Source organism: Brachypodium distachyon, chromosome 4 (assembly GCF_000005505.3).
Source record: "Brachypodium distachyon strain Bd21 chromosome 4, Brachypodium_distachyon_v3.0, whole genome shotgun sequence".
Classification (NCBI taxonomy): Eukaryota; Viridiplantae; Streptophyta; class Magnoliopsida; order Poales; family Poaceae; genus Brachypodium; species Brachypodium distachyon.
Genome location: NC_016134.3, coordinates 23,480,591 through 23,501,732, shown reverse-complemented (window position 1 = coordinate 23,501,732; position 21,142 = coordinate 23,480,591). Strand labels below are relative to the sequence as shown.

Below are 21,142 nucleotides of genomic sequence, written 5' to 3'. Positions count from 1 at the left end.
ATATTGTGTTTGGTTCCACTAATCCTGGTTTCAGCAAAGAATTTAGAAAGATGATGCCGGAGAAGTTTGAGATGTCCATGAAGGGAGAATTGAAGTTTTTCCTCGGTCTTCAAAATCAAACAAATGAAGAATGAAATCTTCATCTCTCAAACGAATTACATCAGGAATATGCTGAAGAAATTTGGGATGGAATCTGCCAAGAAAATTGAAACTCCAATGCCAACGAATGGTCATCTTGACCTCAACACTACTGGTAAACCAGTGGATCAAAAGGTTTTTCGTTCCATAATTGGTTCTTTACTTTACCTTTGTGCATCTAGGCCAGATATCATGTTGAGTGTTTGCATGTGCGCAAGGTTTCAAGCAAATCCCCGAGACTGTCACCTCATGGCAGTGAAAAAAATCCTCAGATATTTAGTTCACACCCCATGCTTCGGTCTCTGGTATCCCAAAGGAGTTTCTTTCGATCTTGTTGGCTATTCTGACCCAGATTATGCTGGTTGCAAGGTTGATAAAAAATCCACTTCCGGCACTTGCCAATTCCTCGGAAGATCCTTAGTGAGTTGGTCTTCAAAGAAGCAGAACTCTGTTGCTTTGTCGACGGCTGAAGCAGAATATGTTTCAGCAGGCAGCTGTTGTGCCCAACTTTTTTGGATAAGGCAAACCCTCAAAGCTTTTGGTATCTCAGTGGATGTCGTTCCTCTCCTGTGTGATAATGAGAGCGCCATAAAAATTGCCAATAATCCCGTCCAACACTCTCGCACGAAGCACATTGATATTCGACACCATTTCCTCAAAGATCATGTGTCCAAAGAAGAAATTTGCATAAACTTTGTGAGGACAGACAAACAACTCGCAGATATCTTCACCAAACCTCTTGACAAAATCAGATTCTGAGCTGAGGAGTGAATTAAACATGTTGGATTACCGGAATATCTCTTGAAGACTTGCATACTTGTGAATACTCTTGCATTCATGTTTACTTCATTCTGCATTGTCTTTAGTATTTCCGTTCCTCATTTTGTGTTGTTTGTTCTTCTTTTCGTTTGTCTTCAGTAGGCTTAGAAGCCTGTTGTTGTTTGTTTCTTTCTTCAAATTCATCTGTGCAGTTGTTCTTCACTGCATTTGCCTGTTACTGTCAGATGAAAATGAAACTAAGGACACCATAGAACCCATCTATCTTATCTATTTCTTGTCTGTACACAAAGTCTGTTCATCGTAACTCATGTATCATCGTAATCCTTGTCGGTGATGTAAGAATTTCCATTCTTCAAAAATGAGTTTTGTTTTTTTTGGTAAAATCGTAAGTCTTCAAAGTTCTGAAGAATACCACTTTAACGGAATCTCCGTTTTAGCCGTAGTCTTCACGAATCTTTCTGAACGGTAAAATCTTATCCCTATGGAAAATCAATTGTACGGTGAAACCCTAGCGAAATTTTGGGATAAAAGATACCGGTAAGATCCTCTTTTTTTCACCTCCCTATAAAAGGCCACCATACCCCTCCTCTGGAAAATCACTCCACCGCAAATTCCCCAGCTCTCTCTCTCGCCCGGAAGCTCTCGCGTCTCCTCCTCGCCGCGACACTGCTCCTGCCCGGATGAGTTCTTCAAGCTCCAATCTTCATCAGCGCCGTCGCTGATGTACATCGATTCAAGTCGGGAACTAAAGGCAAGCGTCGTTTTTCCCCTCTTAGATTGATTCCAAGTAGCAAACGTATCCTGATATCCTCCGTTTGCTGCAGTAGATTGACTGCTCTCGCCAAATTAGGGCTTTGGGGTTAGGGTTTTGGTGATTCCTCTGTTCTTCACCGAGCTCATCTTAGCTACACTTCAAGTCTTCATGTAATTCCTAAAATTAGATGAATCCTCAACTGTTCTGTAGATTGTTGTGTTTGCGTAGAATGATTTACTCTAAGATTCCGAAGCTCTATCTAAATCAGATCTAGGTTGAAGCTCTCTTGTAGAATTTCAGTCTAAATCTGTAGCTGTCTTCGTTGAAGAACTGAGCTGTCATTCTTCATAAACATGGTCAATTTGCTTCAGCTAAAACTCTTGCCAAAATACTTTGTTTCTGAGAATTTGTGTACTTCTCGCATGTTCTTCATACCCTCTATTTCACAGGTGTCACCATCTCAGATTTGACCAGGTCTAGCAATGACTCAGAGAAAGAGGCTCAGTACATGTTTGATTCAACGCCTGAACCCTCACCGCCTGCGTCTCCGCATGTTAACATAGAAGACTCAGATGAAGAAATTGAGGAACCAGTTGCTCTGAGAGTGACACCCTCTCTAGGAGTCAGATTGAAGTATGCTATCAACTCCCCACGACCAGGTGAAGTTCTGCCCAGGCCAAGAGATTTAAGGATGTGCCTCCTCCCACGGCTGAAGAAATCTTCATTTTCTATTCCTCAGAAGACGATGTTGAAGAAGAGACCAGGATGAAGAGAAAGCATCGTCTCCCGCACATTATTCGTAAGCACTCCCATGTGCTCGCAGCTGAGATCAGAAGAAGAACCAAGGAAGCCGAGAATGCCAACATGTACTTTCCTGCTCCTAAGCTGGGACACTTCAAGATTGTCTGCAAGGATGGAGGACCTCACCGTGAGGAATTCAACAAGAAAGCTCTGAAGATCATCAGAGACATCAATTATGTTGACATCTCCAAGAAGCCCAAGTCCAAGAAGGCTTCAGATGCTGAAGACAGTGATGTTTTCCTGTCTGAACCTGTAGTTGAGCTGCGTGGTCCAGCCAAAGCTTCTAAGCTAAAAGGTTCTTCATTGCCTCCTCAAGTTCCTCGCAACAAGCTCAGTGAAGAATCCAAGGGCAAGGCTAAGATGCCAGAGAAGAGGAAGGGCTCTGAAGATTCAGAGAAACAGTTCAAGAAGGACCTGAAGAAAGCCAAGAGAGCGTCTGCGGTTGGACCTGGTTCTTCATCGAAGGATGCCGCGGATGTTGCCGCTTGGCTTTTGGAGAGATTCCCTATCATCCTCAAGTCGTCCAAATCGACCCCGTTCTTCTTGCTGCCTTTGAGGAAGGATCGCTCCCAGATCACCTCATGAGCCATGTTGAAGGTCTTATTGTTGCCAAGGCTCAGGCTGAAGAATGGGAGCTCAACCGAAGTATTCGTGTTGCTCGAAGAATAGAAGATAAAGAAGAACATGCTGAGAAAGAAAAAGCTGAGAAGGAACGTGTCGAGAAAGAGAAAGCAGAAGCTGCCTTAAAGAGGAAAGAAGAAAAGAAAGCTGCTAAATTGCAGAAGAAGAAAGCTGAAAAAGAAGCTGAAGAGAAAAAAATGGCTGACCTCATCGTCCTAGAGAAAGAAAAGGAAATTGCTTTGAAGACCCAGGCTGAGCTTGAGAAGAAGAAGAAGAAGAAGGCTCTGCTTGCTGAACAAATGAAGCAAGCAGCCAAGAGCATAAAGGCTGATAAAGCCAAGAGCGAAGCCAGGAAGAAAGCCGCCAAGGAGAAATCTCCTGGAGAACAAGGTGGTAATGAAGAAGTGGACAAAGAGAAGACTGAATATGAGAAAACGAGGGATGCCGCTTGTGAGATCCAGCACAAGATTGGTCTCAAGGCCAGAAATGACCCAGCAGCCCCCTCGGATACCGAAGAAAGTCAGAATTTACCAGCGCCAGTCTTACCGAATTAAGTTACCACGACTTGCAAGGCGTCAGAGATTGCTGAAGTGAAGAAGACTGCCAAGGAATTTGGATTGAGAATCAAAGTTTCTGCTAGAAGAAGTCCCTCCACTTCATCGTCTGTGGCAGATCCTCGGAAGAAGAAAGCAATTGACACTCCTGTGCTAGATACATCTAATCTCAAGCTTACTTCACTCCTTGAGGAACCGGAACAAGCTGCATCATCACCAACAGTACTGTCTGAGCAAACCGCCCAGCAGGAAGAAGAAGGAGATGAGGTATTAGGACAAAACAAGGAAGAGCTCGCTCGTCCTGAAGAACCCCCCATCCGCAGCTCTTTGCCCCGGACAGATTCTGTGGATGCCTCTGCTGAAGAAGGAATAACCCGTGACTTCGAAGCTGAAGCCACCCGTGACCTCAACGTAAATGATGCAGAGACAGACGCAAATGCCCCCGTGCCAACGCCGCAAGTTCATGTGAAGAAAGCTGTTGTGAAGAATGTCGCACCGTACGAACCGTCCAACCCAAGCTCCTCAAGTGATGAGGAGGAAGAAGAAAAGAAGGAAGAAGAAGAAGAAAAAGAAAAGGAAGCCACGCAAGAGTCTGATGATCTGATGGAGATTGACCGTCTGTCGGAAGATCTGTTGAAGACGGCGCCCAAGAAGAAGCGATCTGGAGTGGCAAAGGATCGTGAGGACAGGACACTCTCTTGGATGCTCGTGAGATCTCAAGCAATGTCTGAGGACAACCGTGAGTTCCTGTCTCCGAAGCCCAAAATACCAGTCTCCTCCGACCGTGAGAAAGTAAACTTCAAGGCCCTGAAGAACGCAGAGCTTCGCCTTGTGAGGCTGAACAATGGGCTGAAGTACAAGGAGGACAGATCAGCTGAAGACCCGAGATTCTGGTCTTTTGAGCAGCAAGATTACTATGCACAGATTCTTCTGCCCAGGACACACTTTGCAAAGATGAAGTATCTTAATGATGATTGGTTTGCTTACAATCGTCAGAATGGTGTCATGCCTGCTGCCAATGTGCTCAATGATCCGAATCTTCTGAAGTTTGCTGAAGCCTGCCAGAACTGGAACGATGAACGCATTCTTCAGTTCTATGCTACATTTGGCAGGAAGGTTTGTAAGTTTGAAGACTACTCCAAAGGCTATAACATTTACTAGATGACTGATGGAGACAGGCACAGTTGCACCTCCCGGCACTTCAAAGAGTTTCTTGGTCTTGCTGAGTTCCATGGCCAGCCCAAGATACATGAAGAAAATGTTGCCTCAGATGAAGACATCGCCATTCTATATGAAGAAGGATTCTTAGGCGCCTTCGGAGGACTTTCTGGGTTGAAGCCTGAATAAAAAATCCTCAATGACATTCTCCGTTTCACTCTCTCTCCCAAGCAAGGCAGCTCAAGTGAAATTGCCAGTCTTCACCGCAATCTGCTGCTTGCCGTCTTCAAGGGTGAGAAGAAGGATTTTGGAGATTACATTCTTCAGACTATAACTCATGCCTCTGCCGACCGTGTGCGTGCACTGTCTTACGCTCCTCAGATCATGAAGATCATACTGCAGTTGTCTGAGAAACGCTTTGAATTGGAACATCAGCACAAGTACTTCTCGTTGAAGCATCAAGACCCAGAGCCGTCTCTGCTTCCTTCTACTTCAGTGTCTGATCGCCCGTCCAAGGAGTCCTCACAGCCAGTTCCATCGCAACCGCAACTGAAGCAATCACTTTGTCCATCTGACTCACAGTATGAGACCAACTCCGGCACGGATGGTTCTTTGAAGAACCTGATAGTGAAGCTCTCCTGGAAGATCGACGATCAGCAAGATTTGCTCAAGAAGCAGGTAGCTCTTTTGAAGAATCAAGAGGTGCTGATCAGGAAGCTGATTTCCCGCGAAGACAAGACAAGTGGCATGCTTCAAGATTTCCTTGCCAAGCACTTCCCAGACGTCCTGAAGCCTGAAGACAGCGAAGCCACTCCAAACCAGTAATCTTCAACCTTTTTGGCATCTTGATGCCAAAGGGGAGAAGGAGTCAAGGGGAGGGTTTCGCGTTTATTTGACTCAGGGGGAGTTTGCTTTTTATTTGGTTCTTCGTTCTTCATAGTTTGAAAATTTTAAGTTATATCCGTCCGTGGTTTAAAACATTTGGTTGTGTTGAAGTACACTTACTATTGCCTCTTGCATGAGGATTCTGCAATGCCTGTAATAATTTTAATCTTCATGCATTTTCGTTCCTCATGCATGCATGTTTACTTCAATACCTTGGTGCTGCATCTGTTTCCTTCAATTTATGAGCATATATGAATTCTTATTATTGCTGCTCTAACCTTGTACACGATGCACACCCTTCCTTCTGAAGAATATGAAGATTTCCTCACACTCCTAAAGCTCTTTGCACTTGCATTCAAAAGCAATCTTAAATAGTGCATATCTTTAGGGGAAGTCTTCATATAACTCAGAAGCTAAAACCTACACACGTACTATTAAGGGGTGGTTTGAAGTGTGGAGCTGGTTTAGGTGAAACCTATTCTTCATGTTCAGCTTAGGCGAAAACCTTTTTCTGTGTGAGTGTTTTTCGTCGGAGTGAAGAATGAAGCATTTTAGGCTTCACAAAAACTTCCGCGTGAAGTCTTCACTATGATTTCAAATGTGTTTGAAAAACTTCGTCGCTTTACGTTTTGACCACGCAATCTAACCGTTGTGAGACAAAGAGATAAAGCTTGTTACTCTTGGTGATTGGCATCACCTAGACGGCTAGGAGTCAGTGTTGAAGAGCAATCGAAACTTGTGATTCGCCATCCACCAGTCTGTGAAGGTCCGGAGATCACCTCAAGATCTACCACGAGTAACTGGGCGAGACTTAGGTCTTAACTCAGGAGAATTGGGTGGACTTGTGTGTCCGCGAGTCTTGTGTGACTCAGGCCCCTCAACGGAGACGTAGGATTGTGCCAACAATCTGAACTTTGGAAAACAAATCCCCGTGTCTTCATGTTCTTGTGATATCGTTTCTCAATCTTATACTTTCTGTTGATGTACAATTGTTCTTACTGTTCTTGTCTTCACTGCTACTGCTTAACTTGTTCTTCTTTCTTCATTCCGCTGCAACTCTAAAATTTGCTAAGTAAAATCTCTGTTGTTGAAGTATTCTGACTGTCTAGATTAATATCTGAAAGAAGTTTCCGGCGTTATAATTTTTATAATACATAATTCACATTTTGTTGGTCTAATTGGTGGTCAAAACAAAATCTTGAAATGCGTGCGTGCCTTATATTATGGAATGGAGGGATTATAAGTTTCAGAAATATGTGCCGACAATTTGATTTTATATCATATAATTAGTATTGATGCGATAATGTTTGAACAAAGTTTTGTCTTCACGAAACACAATACTCCTTAAATTATGAAAGATGGAGTGTTACCTTGGGCCAGTGCACGGAGCAAAAGCATGCTTTAGGTATCTGGAAAATGCCAGACAACTCGTTCAGTGTATACAATATGAGCATTTTTTACTCGTGACAAAAATTTGAAAAATGTGCTACAACTCATTATGTTATGTTATACTGCACACACTATTCTATAGTCGGAAGGTGGTCTAAAATGGAGGAGCGCCTGTTTATCCAGCTATCGTGGAACAACGATGAAGAGAAACGAGGCATGTCCTTGTCATTTTTGTTGTCCATATGTGCTCAACCGAGAATCGGTGCTATGAGCAACTAATCGTTCTAAAACTTGTGTATAAAAAATATAAATGAAATGGATTTATTAGAATGTTGGTTGCCTCAATTTGATGGTTTGACGACCTCTTTGATTCGTAGAATTTCGAAAACTTAGAAATAATAAAGAAGAAAAAAGTAAGAATATGATAGGATTGCATGTACAAAAGAAATGAATGAAAAACATGGAAAATTGTAGAATTTGGTGTTTGATCGTAAGAATAAAAAAACACATTAATCCGAATAAACATGATCAAATTTAAACCAAAAGCAAAAGTAAAGATGTAATGTTGTTATGCAACTTAAAACCACCCGTACTGTCGTTCGTGCGAAGAAACTTTAAAAGAAGCCCAAATAGAATGTAGTAAAAAGATCATGTGTTATTTTTCTTTTTCTCTCTTCAAATCAAAGAAAAGTTTCATCTGTTTTCCCCGTACTCCGTTATTTCGTCCTTAGTGCTCCCGCCATCGGATACGAGTAACCCTTTCCCCACCCCAAGGCCCAAGCAAGTTTCCCTCCGACCAGAAATCTCTCCGGCGCCGCCGCCGCCATGCTCCGCCTCCGAAGTTGCATCCTCTCCCGCATCGTCTCTTCTCCCGCCACGTCTCTCCACCGCCTCCTCTCCGTCGCCGCGCCCGCTATTCCCCCAAGCCCCAGCTTCGCCGTCGAGGACTACCCGGTCGAAACCTGCGGCCTCACCCGACCCCAAGCCCTCAAGGCCTCCACGAAGCTCTCCCACCTCAAGTCCCCAGCCAATCCCGATGCCGTCCTCGCCTTCTTCGCCGGTCTCGGCCTCTCCAGAGCCGACGTCGTCGCCGCCGTCTTCAATGACCCGAGGTTGCTCTGCGCCTCTGTGAAGAGAACCCTGGGGCCTAACGTCGCTGGACTCACCGGCCTCGGTCTGTCGAATTCTGAGATCGCCCGCCTGGCGTCTTTGTCCTATGGCAGATTTCGCTGTAGATCCATCGTCCCCAAGCTGCAGTACTATCTGCCCCTCTTGGGCTCCTGCAAGAAGATCCTCCGGTTGCTCGAGCACAGGTCCTACATTCTGAAGGTCAGCTTGGAGAGGGTGGTCAAGCCCAATGTAGCGTTCCTGCGGGAGTGTGGGCTAGGTAGTTGTGATATTGCCAAGCTGTGTACCGTTATTCCGACGATGCTCACCTCCAACCCGGAGCGTGTCCGGGTGAAGGTGGCGTGTGCTGAAGGTGTACATGTGCCCCGTGGCTCTGGGATGTTCAGGCAAGCACTTATGGCTGTCACATACCTCAGCAAGGAAACAATCACCGCCAGAGTGGAGAACCTGGTGAAAACATTCAGATGGTCAGATGGTGAGGTCGGTATTGCTTTGTCTAAGGCTCTGTCGTTGCTTGCGCGTTCCAAAGACATGCTGCTGCGCAGATCAGAGTTCCTGATATCCAATGTGGGGTTGGAACCGTCATACATTGCTCATCGGCCAGTAATGCTCACTTACAGCCTGGAGGGTCGGCTCAGACCCCGGTACTATGTTTTAAAGTTTCTGAAGGCAAATGGATTAATAGATCGCGATAGGGACTACTATCATACAGTCGTGGTCACCGAGAAAGTATTCACGGAGAAGTTCCTACGCCCTCACAAGGAAGCTGTGCCACACCTTGCTGAAGACTATGCGGCCGCTTGCAGAGGGGAAGTGCCAACTAACTTCAGATTTACATGAACCAAGAATGGGCTATGAAAATTGGTAACCACGATGGCACAAAAGAATTTTCACTTTGCCTTGTAAGCCGGTAATTCTTGTTTCAGTGTTCTTTGCCAAATTGGATGTTGGTGTTCTGCTATAGTAGGAACGCACAGAGAGTTAGAGGAAGGGTCTACAACATGCTCTCTGGCCCTGGCAGCAATGCACAAGGCAGCAATACAGAGGAATGTGCTCAAACAAGTGTTCTAGTTGAGGATGGGGGGGAGACTGGGAGAGCAATACCCAACAATCTGCAGTTCATAATTAAGAGAAGTGTGGATGTGTGAAGATTCTTCTTTTGCACGACCTGGAATGGTGGTTGTGTGAGTGTTTGATGTCCGTTGGTTATGTTACAAAGTCTGCACTTTTTAGGCTTTTGTTTGGCCTAAAACTCTGCTGTAATGATCCACTTGAATGAGAAACCTGATGCTTTTGTTATGTTATGAAACTCATGCTTCAGTTCATGTCAGTTTTTGTGTCGCTGAATTATTATGGTCTGTTGCACTGATTAATAATGTTGGTCTATTGATTTGTACTCAGTTGATATCAATTTTTTGATGTGCATTCTATGCCCAGCATGGTTTGTGCCAATATGCCTTTGTTTCGCCTATATATTATTCCTTAATAAATCTAGTGATGGCCTCTATTTGTTTGCTTTTCACACTTTTTCGAGCTTGTAGTGATGCCCATGATGGCGTAACAACAGAAGCGGGCCTTCAACTTCGACTGTCGCAACGTCGTCGATGCTAAGAAGCTCAGGGAGATCGGCTTCATCGTCTACTCCATCGGCAAGCCGCTCTGTTGCATTGGCTTGCGGTGGACATGCTCAAGGGCCGAGTCCTGCGAGTCTGCGACGGTTGTGTGATACTGTGTTCCAGCAAATAGGATGGCTCTGCTGAATTTGGCTAGGTGATGATGCTCTGGCCTTTTGTTCTGCATGCTCAGATTCGTAGACTGGTTAGAGCATCTCCAGCCGCGCCCCCTAAAGGCCCCCTAAACGGGCTTGGGGGCGGCGGCGCGTAAAATCCGACCCAGCCGGACTCCCCAATTTGTGTTTTTAGCCGGTGCGGCCCAAAAAGTTAGCCGGCGCCCCCAGGCCGAACCCAACTTTGGGGGGGGGGGGGGGAAGGGGGGGCGATCGGGGGCGCCGGCGGAAGCCGAAAGGCAATGCGGGGCACACCTGTCGGCGAGATAATTGTTGTTTCCCTCAAAATTTTCGGCACTGTCGCACCAGTGGCACCCGGGGTACCACCGCTGCGCGACGCGTGGCCCCCTCCCCCGGGTTCCCGGGAAGGTCTCATCCCGGGGAGCGCCGACGAGCTTCCCGGCAAGCTACCAGCCCGAAAGGGCTAGCGGGGCTTTCGGGAATATTCCCGCTTAGGCACCTCCTGGGAAGCTGCTTCCCGGGAGGAGGTTCCTGGGTGCGCTAGGCCCGGGTGCTTCCTGGGCCGTCTTGCGGGGACTGGGGGTTCCCGGACGCGTGCCCCCGCCTCGGGTCATGGGGCCCACTGGACAGCGCCGCGCGGGCGCGTGACGGGCGCGGAACGCGCGGTCCCACTGAGGCAAGGAGTAAGGCGCGCGGCTCAGTAAACGAGCCGACCGACGGGTAGTTACCCGTCCGGTCGAAGGAATAGTGGTTGTCCAATCCTACCCTAGGGTCCTAGGCCCCTAGCAGCGGAGGTGGCACCCATGCATGCCACCAGCTCACCAGGGAGAGTTGCGTGCCTCCCCGTTGGACACTTGTAGTACATGCACCGTGGCACATGTGGCTTCCCCTTATGTATAAAAGAAGGACCCATGCCAACGGTCTAGGAGGTTAGAGGGTTGACGGGTCAGACAGTTGGGAGGTTAGTCAGTTGGTCAGTTAGTTGGTTTGGACGAAGCTCGCTCGATAGATGCTTACTGGCTCCAGTAGGCAGCCAATGGTGAGCGGTGAGGAGCGCTTAGCCACTGAGAGAAAGCCCGGGAGCTTGCCCGACAACCTGTAAACCTTTGATCCGTAATCAATATCAGTTCAGATAGGCAGGACGTAGGGTTTTACGCCTCCGGGTGGCCCGAACCTGGGTAAAAAACGTGCGTGCATCTGTTCTTGGGCTAGCGCGTACCCCTAGCTCTTCGTCTCGCCGGCCCTGTAAGGCCTCATCGCCCGTGCCGGCGATCACCGGGTCTCCGCCCCAGACGCCCCTACCGAACCTAAAAGGGGGACGTGGCCGCACGCCCCCGGTGTCGGAGCACCGAGCGACGACATCTGGCGCGCCAGGTAGGGGGCGCGGGAGTGGACAGCGCCGGAGATCGCCGGCAGCGGAAGTTCCCATCGGCATCGGCTTCACTCTTCTTCGTCGACGAGCCTTGTCACCATGCCCCCCAAGCGGGCTGGTGATTCACGCATAGACCCGCGTGAGGCCCCAGCGGCGCACACGCGGTCGCACGACGTGCGACCCAAGTCGGGAGCTCAAGAGAATCCCGAGCCCTCGAGGGTGCAGCAAACGCAGCTGCCTCCACCGCCTCCCCGACCGTCGACCGACAATCGGCCGAGGGGGCTGGCTGCCCCCAGCGCTGGGGGCAGTCGGGCGAGCACGCATGGCGTCGCCCGGGCCAGCCAACTGGTGGAGTCGCGACCCGAGGATGCCCCGCGGTAGCGGCACCCGGAGCACGCCGCGTCATGGGCGACCCCTGGGGGTTCGCACCCTGCGCACCCGGAGGCGTCCGGGGCCAGGGCAGGAAGCAGCCGCTCAGGAAATTGGTTGCCCCCCGTGCGAACCCCGGCTGAAGCCATCGTCGCCGCGCGCGTTATGGTGCGGTACGAGCCGCAGCAGGGCACGCCGGCGCACGAGACGTGGGGCGAGGAGTTGGAAGCGCTTCTCGCCCTGGCCACCCAACAGCCGCAAGGCGAGGGTGCCCCGGTAGGCTCCGGCCACGGGCCGAACTCAGAGCGCGAAGGCGCCCCACCCGCCTCGCGACAGGGGGAGAACCCTCCCCGTCCTCAGCGGGGCCTGGTAGACGGGGGCCCGGAGGGGTCCTCGAATTCGTCGCCCACCTTCCCGGGGGGCGATGCGCGTGGCATCTTGAATGCCCGACAACAGGAGGATCTGCGCCCGCGCTTGGAGCGCCGGCGCAGATGCGAGGTGGAGCGCCAACACCCACTGGAGCAAGAAGATGCTCCCCTGGGCCCAGAAGACGGCTGCACCGCGTTCGTGCGCGAGTTGCGGCGGGGGGTGTGGCCCCGTAAGTTCCGAGCGCCTGCGCTCGGTACGTACGACGGGACCGCTAACCCCAAAGATTTTCTCCTGACCTATACGCTGGGCATGCATGCCATCGGCGCCGACAACAAGGTCAGGGCGAACTGGTTCCCGATGGTCCTGAAGGGATCAGCGCGAACCTGGTTGCTCAACCTGCCAGCCGGATCCGTCGCCACCTGGGCAGACCTGCGCGAGCAGTTCGTGAGCGCGTTCCAGGGCGGCTATAAGCGCCCGGGAACCATGGCGGAGCTGCACACCATCGTGCAAAAACCAGGAGAGACGTTGCGGGACTTCGTCAACCGCTTCTCCAATCTCTCCTATTCTATCCCGGAGGCGGAGGCGGCCGCCATCATCAACACCTTCGCCATCAACGTCCGCGACCCCAAAATGCATGAGAAGCTGAGCACGCATCCGATCCGGACGACGCAGGACTTGTACGCCTTGGCACACAAGTGCGCCATGGTTGAGGAGGGGCGCCTAGCGCCCGAGCTGGCAGCCCAGGCTGCCGCGAGCCCTGGCGAGGGCTAGCAGAAGAAGGTTTCCCGTAAGCGCAGCGGGAAGCAAGTCCTCGCTGCGGACTCGGGGGCTCCTGCCGTGAGGCCCACGAAGAAGGCCTCGCCGAGGGGAGAATCTGGCGGGAAGCAGGCCGACGCGTTCCGCTGTCCTATCCACAACAACTCCACCCACGACGCGCAGAGTTGGCGCGTCCTGCAAGGGATCAAGCAGCGGCGGGAGCCGCGCCACGAGGAGCGCCGCACCGCCGGCGCCTGCTTCAATTGTGGCGACATCGGGCATCTCTCCCGAGATTGCCCGAACGACCCCAGAGCGGGTCCGAGGCCGGCCGGCGGTGGTGCCAGCAGGGTTGAACCCCAAGGAGGGCGCAGTCCGCCCCTCGCTGCGCGGGAACGCCCTCCTCACGGGCGTGACAGGGCGCGCGCCGAGGAGCAGAGCGAGTCCGAGCACTCCGGCGGCGACGAGCCGGGCTTCCAGGAGCCTCGTGGCGTCGCCTGCATCCATGGGGGATCTTACGCTCTCCCATCCCACACCGCGGTGAAGCGCCTCACCCGCGACGTGTGCGCGCTGTTGCCGGATGCTTAGCCGCAACAGCCGCTGAGGTGGTCGCACGTGCCGATCACCTTCAGCGCCGACGACCACCCGGTGCGACAATTGGGTTCCGGGGTAATACCCTTCGTCGTCTCGCGATCATTAGCAATATGACGGTGACCAAGGTGCTGGTGGACAACGGAGCGGGGCTTAACCTCCTGTCCGCCAGGCTGGTGGAAAAGCTCCAGCTGCCGATGGAGCAGCTGAAGCCCACCGAACCATTCCGGGGGGTGAACCCCGGGATCGTGCGCCCGCTGGGACGCATCACGCTGCCGGTCACCTTCGGATCCCGGGAAGCATTCAGGACCGAGTGCATAGTGTTCGACGTGGCGCACACCCCATTGCCCTACAACGGGATCCTTGGTCGGCCGGCGCTGATCAAGTTTATGGCGGCTACGCATTGCGCCTACGGCGTGACGAAGATGCCGTCCGTCTATGGAGTCCTCTCCATCGGGTGCGATCTCAAAGACGCTGCTTGGTGCGTTGGCGAGGTCATCCGGGCCACTGCTGCAGCTGACGCCGGCGACGAAGGTGTTGTCGAGGACGACGCCCTGCCGGGTGACGCCCCGGCAACGAAGAAGGCCCGCACCACCCCGCAAGGGCTAGCCGGAGGAGGCGCGGGCTCGAGCGCGCGTCCCGGCAAGGGGCGGGGGCTTCGGGAGGAGGCCGCCAAAGTGAAGAAGCTGCCCCTCCAAGCCGGCGACATGGAGCGCACCGTTACCATCGGTGCGAACCTGACCGCCGAATAGGAAAGCGCCCTCGTCACCTTCCTCCGGGAAAACGCCGACGTGTTCGCCTGGGAACCGTCGGACCTTCCCGGAGTCCCCAGGGAGGTGATTGAGCATCGGCTCGCGGTGCGCCCGGACGCGCACCCCGTCAAGCAGAAGATCCGGTGGCAGGCACAAGAGCGGAAAGATTTCATCAAGCAAGAGGTGGGCAAGCTCAGGGCTGCCGGGGCGATCAGGGAAGTTTTGTACCCCACTTGGCTGGCTAACCCTGTAGTAGTGCCCCAAGGATCCCTTCCCTGTACCCCGTATCGACCAGATAGTTGATTCTACTGCTGGTTGTGACCTGTTGAGTTTTCTGGATGCTTTCTCCGGCTACCATCAAATCAAGATGGCGGTCGAGGATGAGAAAAAGACAGCGTTTATCACCCCCGGTTGGCTGCTACTGCTATACATGCATGCCTTTCGGGTTGAAGAACGCGGGCTCCACTTTCCAGCGCGCCCCTGCGAGAATGTTTGGGGCCCCAGCTAGGCCGCAATGCAGAGGCCTACATGGATGACATCGTCATCAAATCGAAGCGGAGGGACTCACTGATTGATGACCTGCGGGAGACATTTGACAACCTCCGCAAGATCAAGCTCAGGTTGAACCCTGATAAGTGCACCTTCGGTGTCAACTCCGGGCAACTTCTGGGTTTCTTGGTTTCACACCGGGGGATACAGGCCAACCCGACCAAAATAGAAGCCATCGAGAAGATGGAGGCACCCCGCAAGGTGAAAGATGTCCAGCGCCTCAACGGCTGCGTTGCCGCGCTTGGACGCTTCATCTCCAGGCTGGGCGAGCGTGCCCTGCCTTTCTTCCGGGTAATGAAGAAGAAGGGTCCAGTCGACTGGACTGCCGAGGCCGAGGCGGCGCTCCAGGAACTCAAGCGATACCTGAGGTCACCGCCCATCCTCGTCGCCCCTAAGTTGGGCGAGCCGCTGCTACTCTACCTAGCGGCGACTGACCAGGTGGTCAGCTCGGTGCTGGTTGCCGAGAGGGAGGAAGACGTCCCGGGGATTGGGGCTGCGGGGCAGGGGGCTGAGCAGCCTCCGGCAACCACCTCAAACCCAGGGACCACCCCAGAGCCGGCAACCCCGGCGCCTCAGAAGCGGTTGGTGCAGCGACCGGTGTACTTCGTCAGTACTGTGTTGCGCAACGCACGGACAAGATACCCGCAAGTACAGAAGCTCCTTCTGGGGATCCTCCTTGCGTCCCGCAAGTTGCGCCACTACTTCCAAGCGCACCGCGTCACGGTGGTGTCCGGGTTCTGCCTCGGGAGGACCCTCACCAACCGTGAAGCCACCGGGAGGGTGGCCGAATGGAGGATGGAGCTGTCGGAGTTCGACCTACACTTTGCCAACTCCAAAAGCATCAAGAGCACGGCCCTGGCGGACTTCGTCGCGGAGTGGACGTCCACGGGCGTAGAAGAAAGTGAGTCGGAGACCGGCCTTCCCGGCAAGCTGGACGAGAGCCACTGGGTCCTCTACTTCGACGGTGCGTTCAGTCTCCAGGGAGCGGGGGCCGGGGTCGTCATTGAGTCACCCACAGGGGACCAGCTGCGGCTCGCCGTCCAACTCGACTTCGCTAACTCCACCAACAACACGGCGGAATACGAAGGCCTGCTTGCCGGGCTGCGGGCTTCGGTCGCCCTCGACATTAAGCGCCTGGTTGTTCGCGGTGATTCCCAGCTTGTGATCAACCAGGTGAACAAGGACTACGATTGCCCTCAAATGGCACCGTACGTGGAAGAGGTTCGCAAGCTAGAACGGAAGTTCAAGGGTTTGCGCTCCGAACACATCAAGCGGAAGGACAACTTCGCTGCTGATGAGCTGGCCAAGATGGCAGCAGAGCACCGAAAGCCTCCGGCGGGGGTGTTCTGTCAGAAGCAACTGGCTCCTTCAGTCACCCCCCAGACGGCTGCCGGGGACGCCCCTCCGGCAACCGAGGGAACCCCTGCAGCAGCAGGGGTCCATGCCGCTGATATGGCGACATGCATTGGCAGAGAAATTCCTCCCTGGACGGAAGAGATCGCCCGCTATTTGAAAGGGGAGGCTCTCCCGGAGGACGACGTCGCCGCGGAGCGCGTAGCGCGGCGAGCCAAGATGTACACTATGATAGACGGCAGCGTCTACCGCAGGCGTGCAAATGGTGTCAAACTCCTCTGCGTGCCGCAGGAAGAAGGGTGTGCACTGTTGGAGGACATACATCGAGGCACATGTTCACACCATGTGGCCTCCCGGGCTTTAGCTGGCAAGGCTTTCCGGCATGGCTTTTACTGGCCCACGGCCCTGGCCGACGCAGAGCGGCTGGTGAGGACGTGCGAAGCGTGCCAGTTCCACTCGAAGAAGAGCAACCAACCAGCCCACACCTTGCATGCCATCCCGTCCTCGTGGCCGTTCGTGGTTTGGGGACTAGACATCGTCGGCAAGTTACCAAGGGCGGTTGGCGGTTACGAATACTTGTTTGTGGCCATCGACAAGTTCTCCAAATGGGTGGAGGTGGAACCAGTGCGCAAGGTGATCGCCCATGCGGCCATCAAGTTCCTTAAGGGCATTGTGTGGCGGTTTGGTGTTCCTAACAGCATCATCACCGATAACGGCACGCAATTCACGAGCGCGGCGTTTCATGCCTACTGCGAAAACATGGGCACTAAGCTGCGCTTCGCGTCCGTCGCTCACCCGAGGAGCAACGGACAGGCGGAGCGAGCCAACGCAGAGGTTCTGCGGGGGCTCAAGACGAGAACCTTTGACAAGATCAAAGGCCATGGGAAGCACTGGATCGAAGAACTCCAGCCCGTGCTGTGGTCCATCCGGACCACACCTAGTCAGGCAACGGGCGAAACTCCTTTCACCCTTGTCTATGGGGCAGAAGCGGTGCTGCCCCTCGAGCTCAAGTACGGATCTCCTCGAGTACGCGCGTACGACGACACCAGCCAACACGAGCAAAGGGCCGACGATCTAAACTTCATCGAAGAGCTTCGGTGCCGGGCTGCTGTGCGAGCCGCGTAGCAGCGACTCCGTCGTTATCACGACAGACGAGTCCGTCCCCGGGGGCTCGAGAACGGAGACCTTGTCTTGCGCCGGATACAAGGAACGAAGGCCGGGAACAATTTGACTCCGAAATGGGAGGGCCCCTTCTGGATAGTGCAGGTGACCAGGCGGGGGCTGTCCGCCTGGAAACCGAAGACGGCTTGCCGGTGCCCAATAGCTAGAATATTGAACACTTCCGCAAGTTCTACCCGTGAAGCGGCGGAGCCCGACCCTCAGGTGATGCCGCCGATGCATACCTCTCGAACTAGTGTAACCGGGCAGCCCCCGTGTGTAAACCGCTAGTTAATTGTGAATAAAGATAAGTATTTCACCCCTGAGCTTTGTTCTTGCCCTGTTCATTCGAGTGTTTTCCCCCTCTTGCCTCCTGCCTTCGATGCACAAAGGTGTCTTTCCCTACTTGGTTGTGAGCACGAAAACCCGTTGCCGGATCGTTCCGGCACTGGACATGCCGTTGGCGGGCTTCTCGCAACGTGCATCACTGGTCGTGCCGCTGGCGGGCTTCCCGCAACGTGCACCACTAGGCGTGCGGTTGCTCGGCCTCCCGCCGCCTGCACCGCGCAGTCGCTGCGCCCGGGAAAGGAAATGCTCAGATCCAAGTTTGGCATCGACCCCTTTGTGCCGGGGGCTGGGAAGCAGGAGAGATGTGATTTATCTAATTTACCTGTGGTTTATCTAATTTACCTGTGTTACTTGTTTTCATAAGTTTCGAAATTTTTTCACCACCTCGGATCTGGTAAGAGTCTAACCTGCAGGAAAGGAAGGAATCTTGTACGCTGTGGTGCCTGTGAGCTGCCCACGGGTCGCACCCTACACCGATGCCTTGTGGTGAGGGAGGACCACAACACAAGGGGTTCACCGCACTCCGAGGCTTCTGAGTTGACGGCTGGCCGCCACGTGTGCCGTGGTTACCCGGTAAGCATGGCGGCGGAAACTGCGCCGCGTTCGGGGAAAAGGCGCCACGGTGCCGCGCGGATCCGTCGCGCGCGGTGGCAAGCCTCCCTCCCGTGTCTATAAAAGGCGCGCCCCAACCATGGAATTGCTCAGAGCGAAGCCGGGTTCGGGGCCATGAAAGCAGGTGGTGCGACGGAGGCGCGGAGGTGGTGCTTCCCGCCGGTGCCTAACGCCGGCGGGTGCGCCGCCATCACGCCCCTGCCGCATCACCCCATCGAGCCCACCCCGAGGGGCGCCGCAGAGGCACGGTGGTAGTGCGTGCCATCAGCATCCCACGCCGACAGGTGCACTGCCGTTGTGCCCCTGCTGCGCTTCCTCAAAGGGGCGGTTCCGGGGCGAGGGTCGCCGCAGAGGCACTGTGGTGGTGCGTCCCGTCAGCGTCCGGCGCTGACGGGGTGCATTGCCAAAGTGCCCTTGTCGCCCCCCTCCGTAGGACACCTCCGCAAGGATCAGGGTCGGCGCGGAGACTCTGTGGTAGTGCGTGCCATCCATGCCTTGTGCCGGTGGGTGCACTATCACAGAGACCCGGCCGCATTCCCTTTGAGAGAGCCTTTTTCGGGCGCGGGTCGTTGTGAGGACGCTGTGATGGCGCCGGTGCCGGCGCTCATCGCTCGTTCCGGCCCATCACCGCGTCCTTGCCGCGGCCCTCGAGCAGTTTAGCTCCCGGGTAACAAGGGTCGTCGCATCCCTTGGGACGAGTCCCCTAGATAAAACCCAGGTCTCCCCAGTTGCGGGGGCTGTCGCTGGAAGGCTATAACTTCCTCGTCACCCGTACCCGCCGTTCGGGGTGTGGCGAAGCCGGCACCGAGGATGTTATAGCCGTCTCGCGGCTGCTCCCGGGGCGGAGTCCTCCTAAGCCAGGGTTCGTCCCTGAAGGCCAGGGTCCGCCCCTGAGAGCGAGGGTTGCCGCGTGAGCGTGGTGGTAGCATCGTCGGCGGCGGTTGCCGCCAGCGGCAATCCTGCCCCCGCGTTCCTGCCACATCCCTCCGAGATCGTTTCCCTTGAACAGGTACCCCGGATGGATTCCTACCGAGGTAGCGCCCCGTCTGCACTCTACCGCAGAGCATCGCGAAACATTGGACCGCACGAAAAAGCTAAGTATCTGAACATGAACGCTGAATTTGCTAAGAGCTGAATGAAACCGAGCACTGCCCCGCTGGGTGCGGCGCTGGATCCCGCGCGTAGCCGGAGTGTAAAAAGGGACGCTTGCGGGGGGAGTGCGCTCCCCGTGTGGCTCCCGGGTCCGCCCCAGGAGGACACGGCTTGGAGTGGTTACCCCGCAAGCGGAGTGGCTCCCCGCTACCGCTTGGCCCCAGGTCGGCACTGCGGGTCCATCCCGGGTCCCTGGTCTGGTCAAGGGTGAGGCGTGCGCGAGTCCCCCCGCAACACAAGGCAAGACACACAAAGGCTAAGGGAACCACCCCGCGAGGCGGCCTCGGGAATAAAGGACAGAAATTAAGCAAACTAACAAGCTTGATTGACTAGGTGTCGAGTGGTTACATGGACTAATCAAAAGGTCATTGTCCAAACAAGAAGGAGGTACAGGGGAAGCAACGAGTCTAGCGGGGGGCTGCGGCAGCTAGCTGTCGCCGTCTTCGGCCGGCGGGTCGACGGGGGGTTCAGGCTCCGGCTTCATCTGCATCCGCTCGACGACCTCGTCGACGAACTCGCGCACTGCTTGGGTGTGCGTGGGCTCGTCCTCGCTGTCGGACCAAGCGTCCAGCAGGGACTCGAAGGGAAATTCTGGGTCCCGGAGATGAATCCGCGGGAGGATTGTCCCGGCAACCTCCCGGGCGCAGTTGGCGACTTTGTTGGCGCCGTACTTGGCGATCCAAACGTCGAGCGCCCCGAGCTTCCCCAACAAGTCGGAGAAGAAGGGGATCAGCGTCGTGACGTCCGTGCCGTCCACCTCCGCCGCCTGCAGCTCGAACTTGGGCAGCAAGTCGCGCAGTGACCCGGCGATCTTCGCCAGCTTCTCCGTCTCGAGCTGCCGCTGCCCGATCAGCGTGCTGTGATGGAGTCGGGCGTCTTGCACGGCCTTCTTGGCCTTGCTGACGCAGCCCTCCAGCTTCGCAAGCTCTAAGGCCTGGGTCGCGTTGGCCTCGCCGGCCTTGGCGAGCTCTTCCCGGACGGCGGCCAACTCGTCCTCAAGCCCGGCCGCTTTGCCTTTGACCGAGTTGAGCTCGGCCTCGTGCTGAGTCGCCGCTCTCGCCGCATCCTCGGCGGCCTTGACCTGCACCTTCAGCAGGACGCGGAGGCCTTCGATTTTGCCGCGGTAGTTGGCAATTAGCTCGCTCTTCTCGTCCAGCCGCGCCTGGGCCGTCGCGAGCATCTCGGCATGCTCCTTCCGGGAAGCTTCTAGGGTTGACGCCATTGCGTCGAGCCTTCCTTGGAGCTCCGTGCGCTGGACCTCCAGTTGCTGACGGAGCTCGGTCTCCGGGACTACCGGCTCCCGAGCAGCCTCCAGGGCTTGCCGGGCCAGCCGCGCCTCCTCTTCGGCGAGGCGCGCCTCCTCTTCGGCGAGGCGCGCCTCCTCGCGCAGCCGGGAGAGTTCGCGCCGCTCTCTCTCGATGGCCTCCCGCACCTCGCCGAGTTGATTCTTGGCAGTGGTGTGGCACTCCCTCACCTCGTTGTAGGAGGTGACGAAGGCGAACTGCTGGTCCCGGACGGCGATCCCCACTGCGGCCGCTGTGTCCGTCCCGGCGGGGGCGGACACGGGAGCCGTTTCTGACTCCACCTCCGCCCCCGTGGTCCCGATGACCGTGTCGCGGTCGACCACGGCCGTCCCTGTTCCTGGCGCGGGCGCACTTGTGCCTGCACCCGTGGAAAAGCATGAGGGTCGGCGATGGTTGGTGCTATCGAAGGAAAATAAGGGCGACCGGGGCGGTTACCTTGTGCGGCCGTCGGGCTTGCCGATGCAGCCTCCACTACCTCGCCTGCGCCCGCGGGAGCGTCCAAGGG

The 21,142-nt window shown here is 54.7% G+C and overlaps 1 protein-coding gene across 1 annotated transcript; it reads left to right on the top strand.

The window, feature by feature from the left end:
- The first annotated feature begins 7,829 nt into the window (after nt 1-7,829).
- LOC100842672 lies at nt 7,830-9,555 on the top strand. Its single transcript, XM_010239468.3, has one exon. It carries the CDS (start codon nt 7,906-7,908, stop codon nt 9,046-9,048), a length of 1,143 nt encoding a protein of 380 aa, XP_010237770.1. The 5' UTR covers nt 7,830-7,905; the 3' UTR covers nt 9,049-9,555.
- Nucleotides 9,556-21,142: the final 11,587 nt, after the last annotated feature.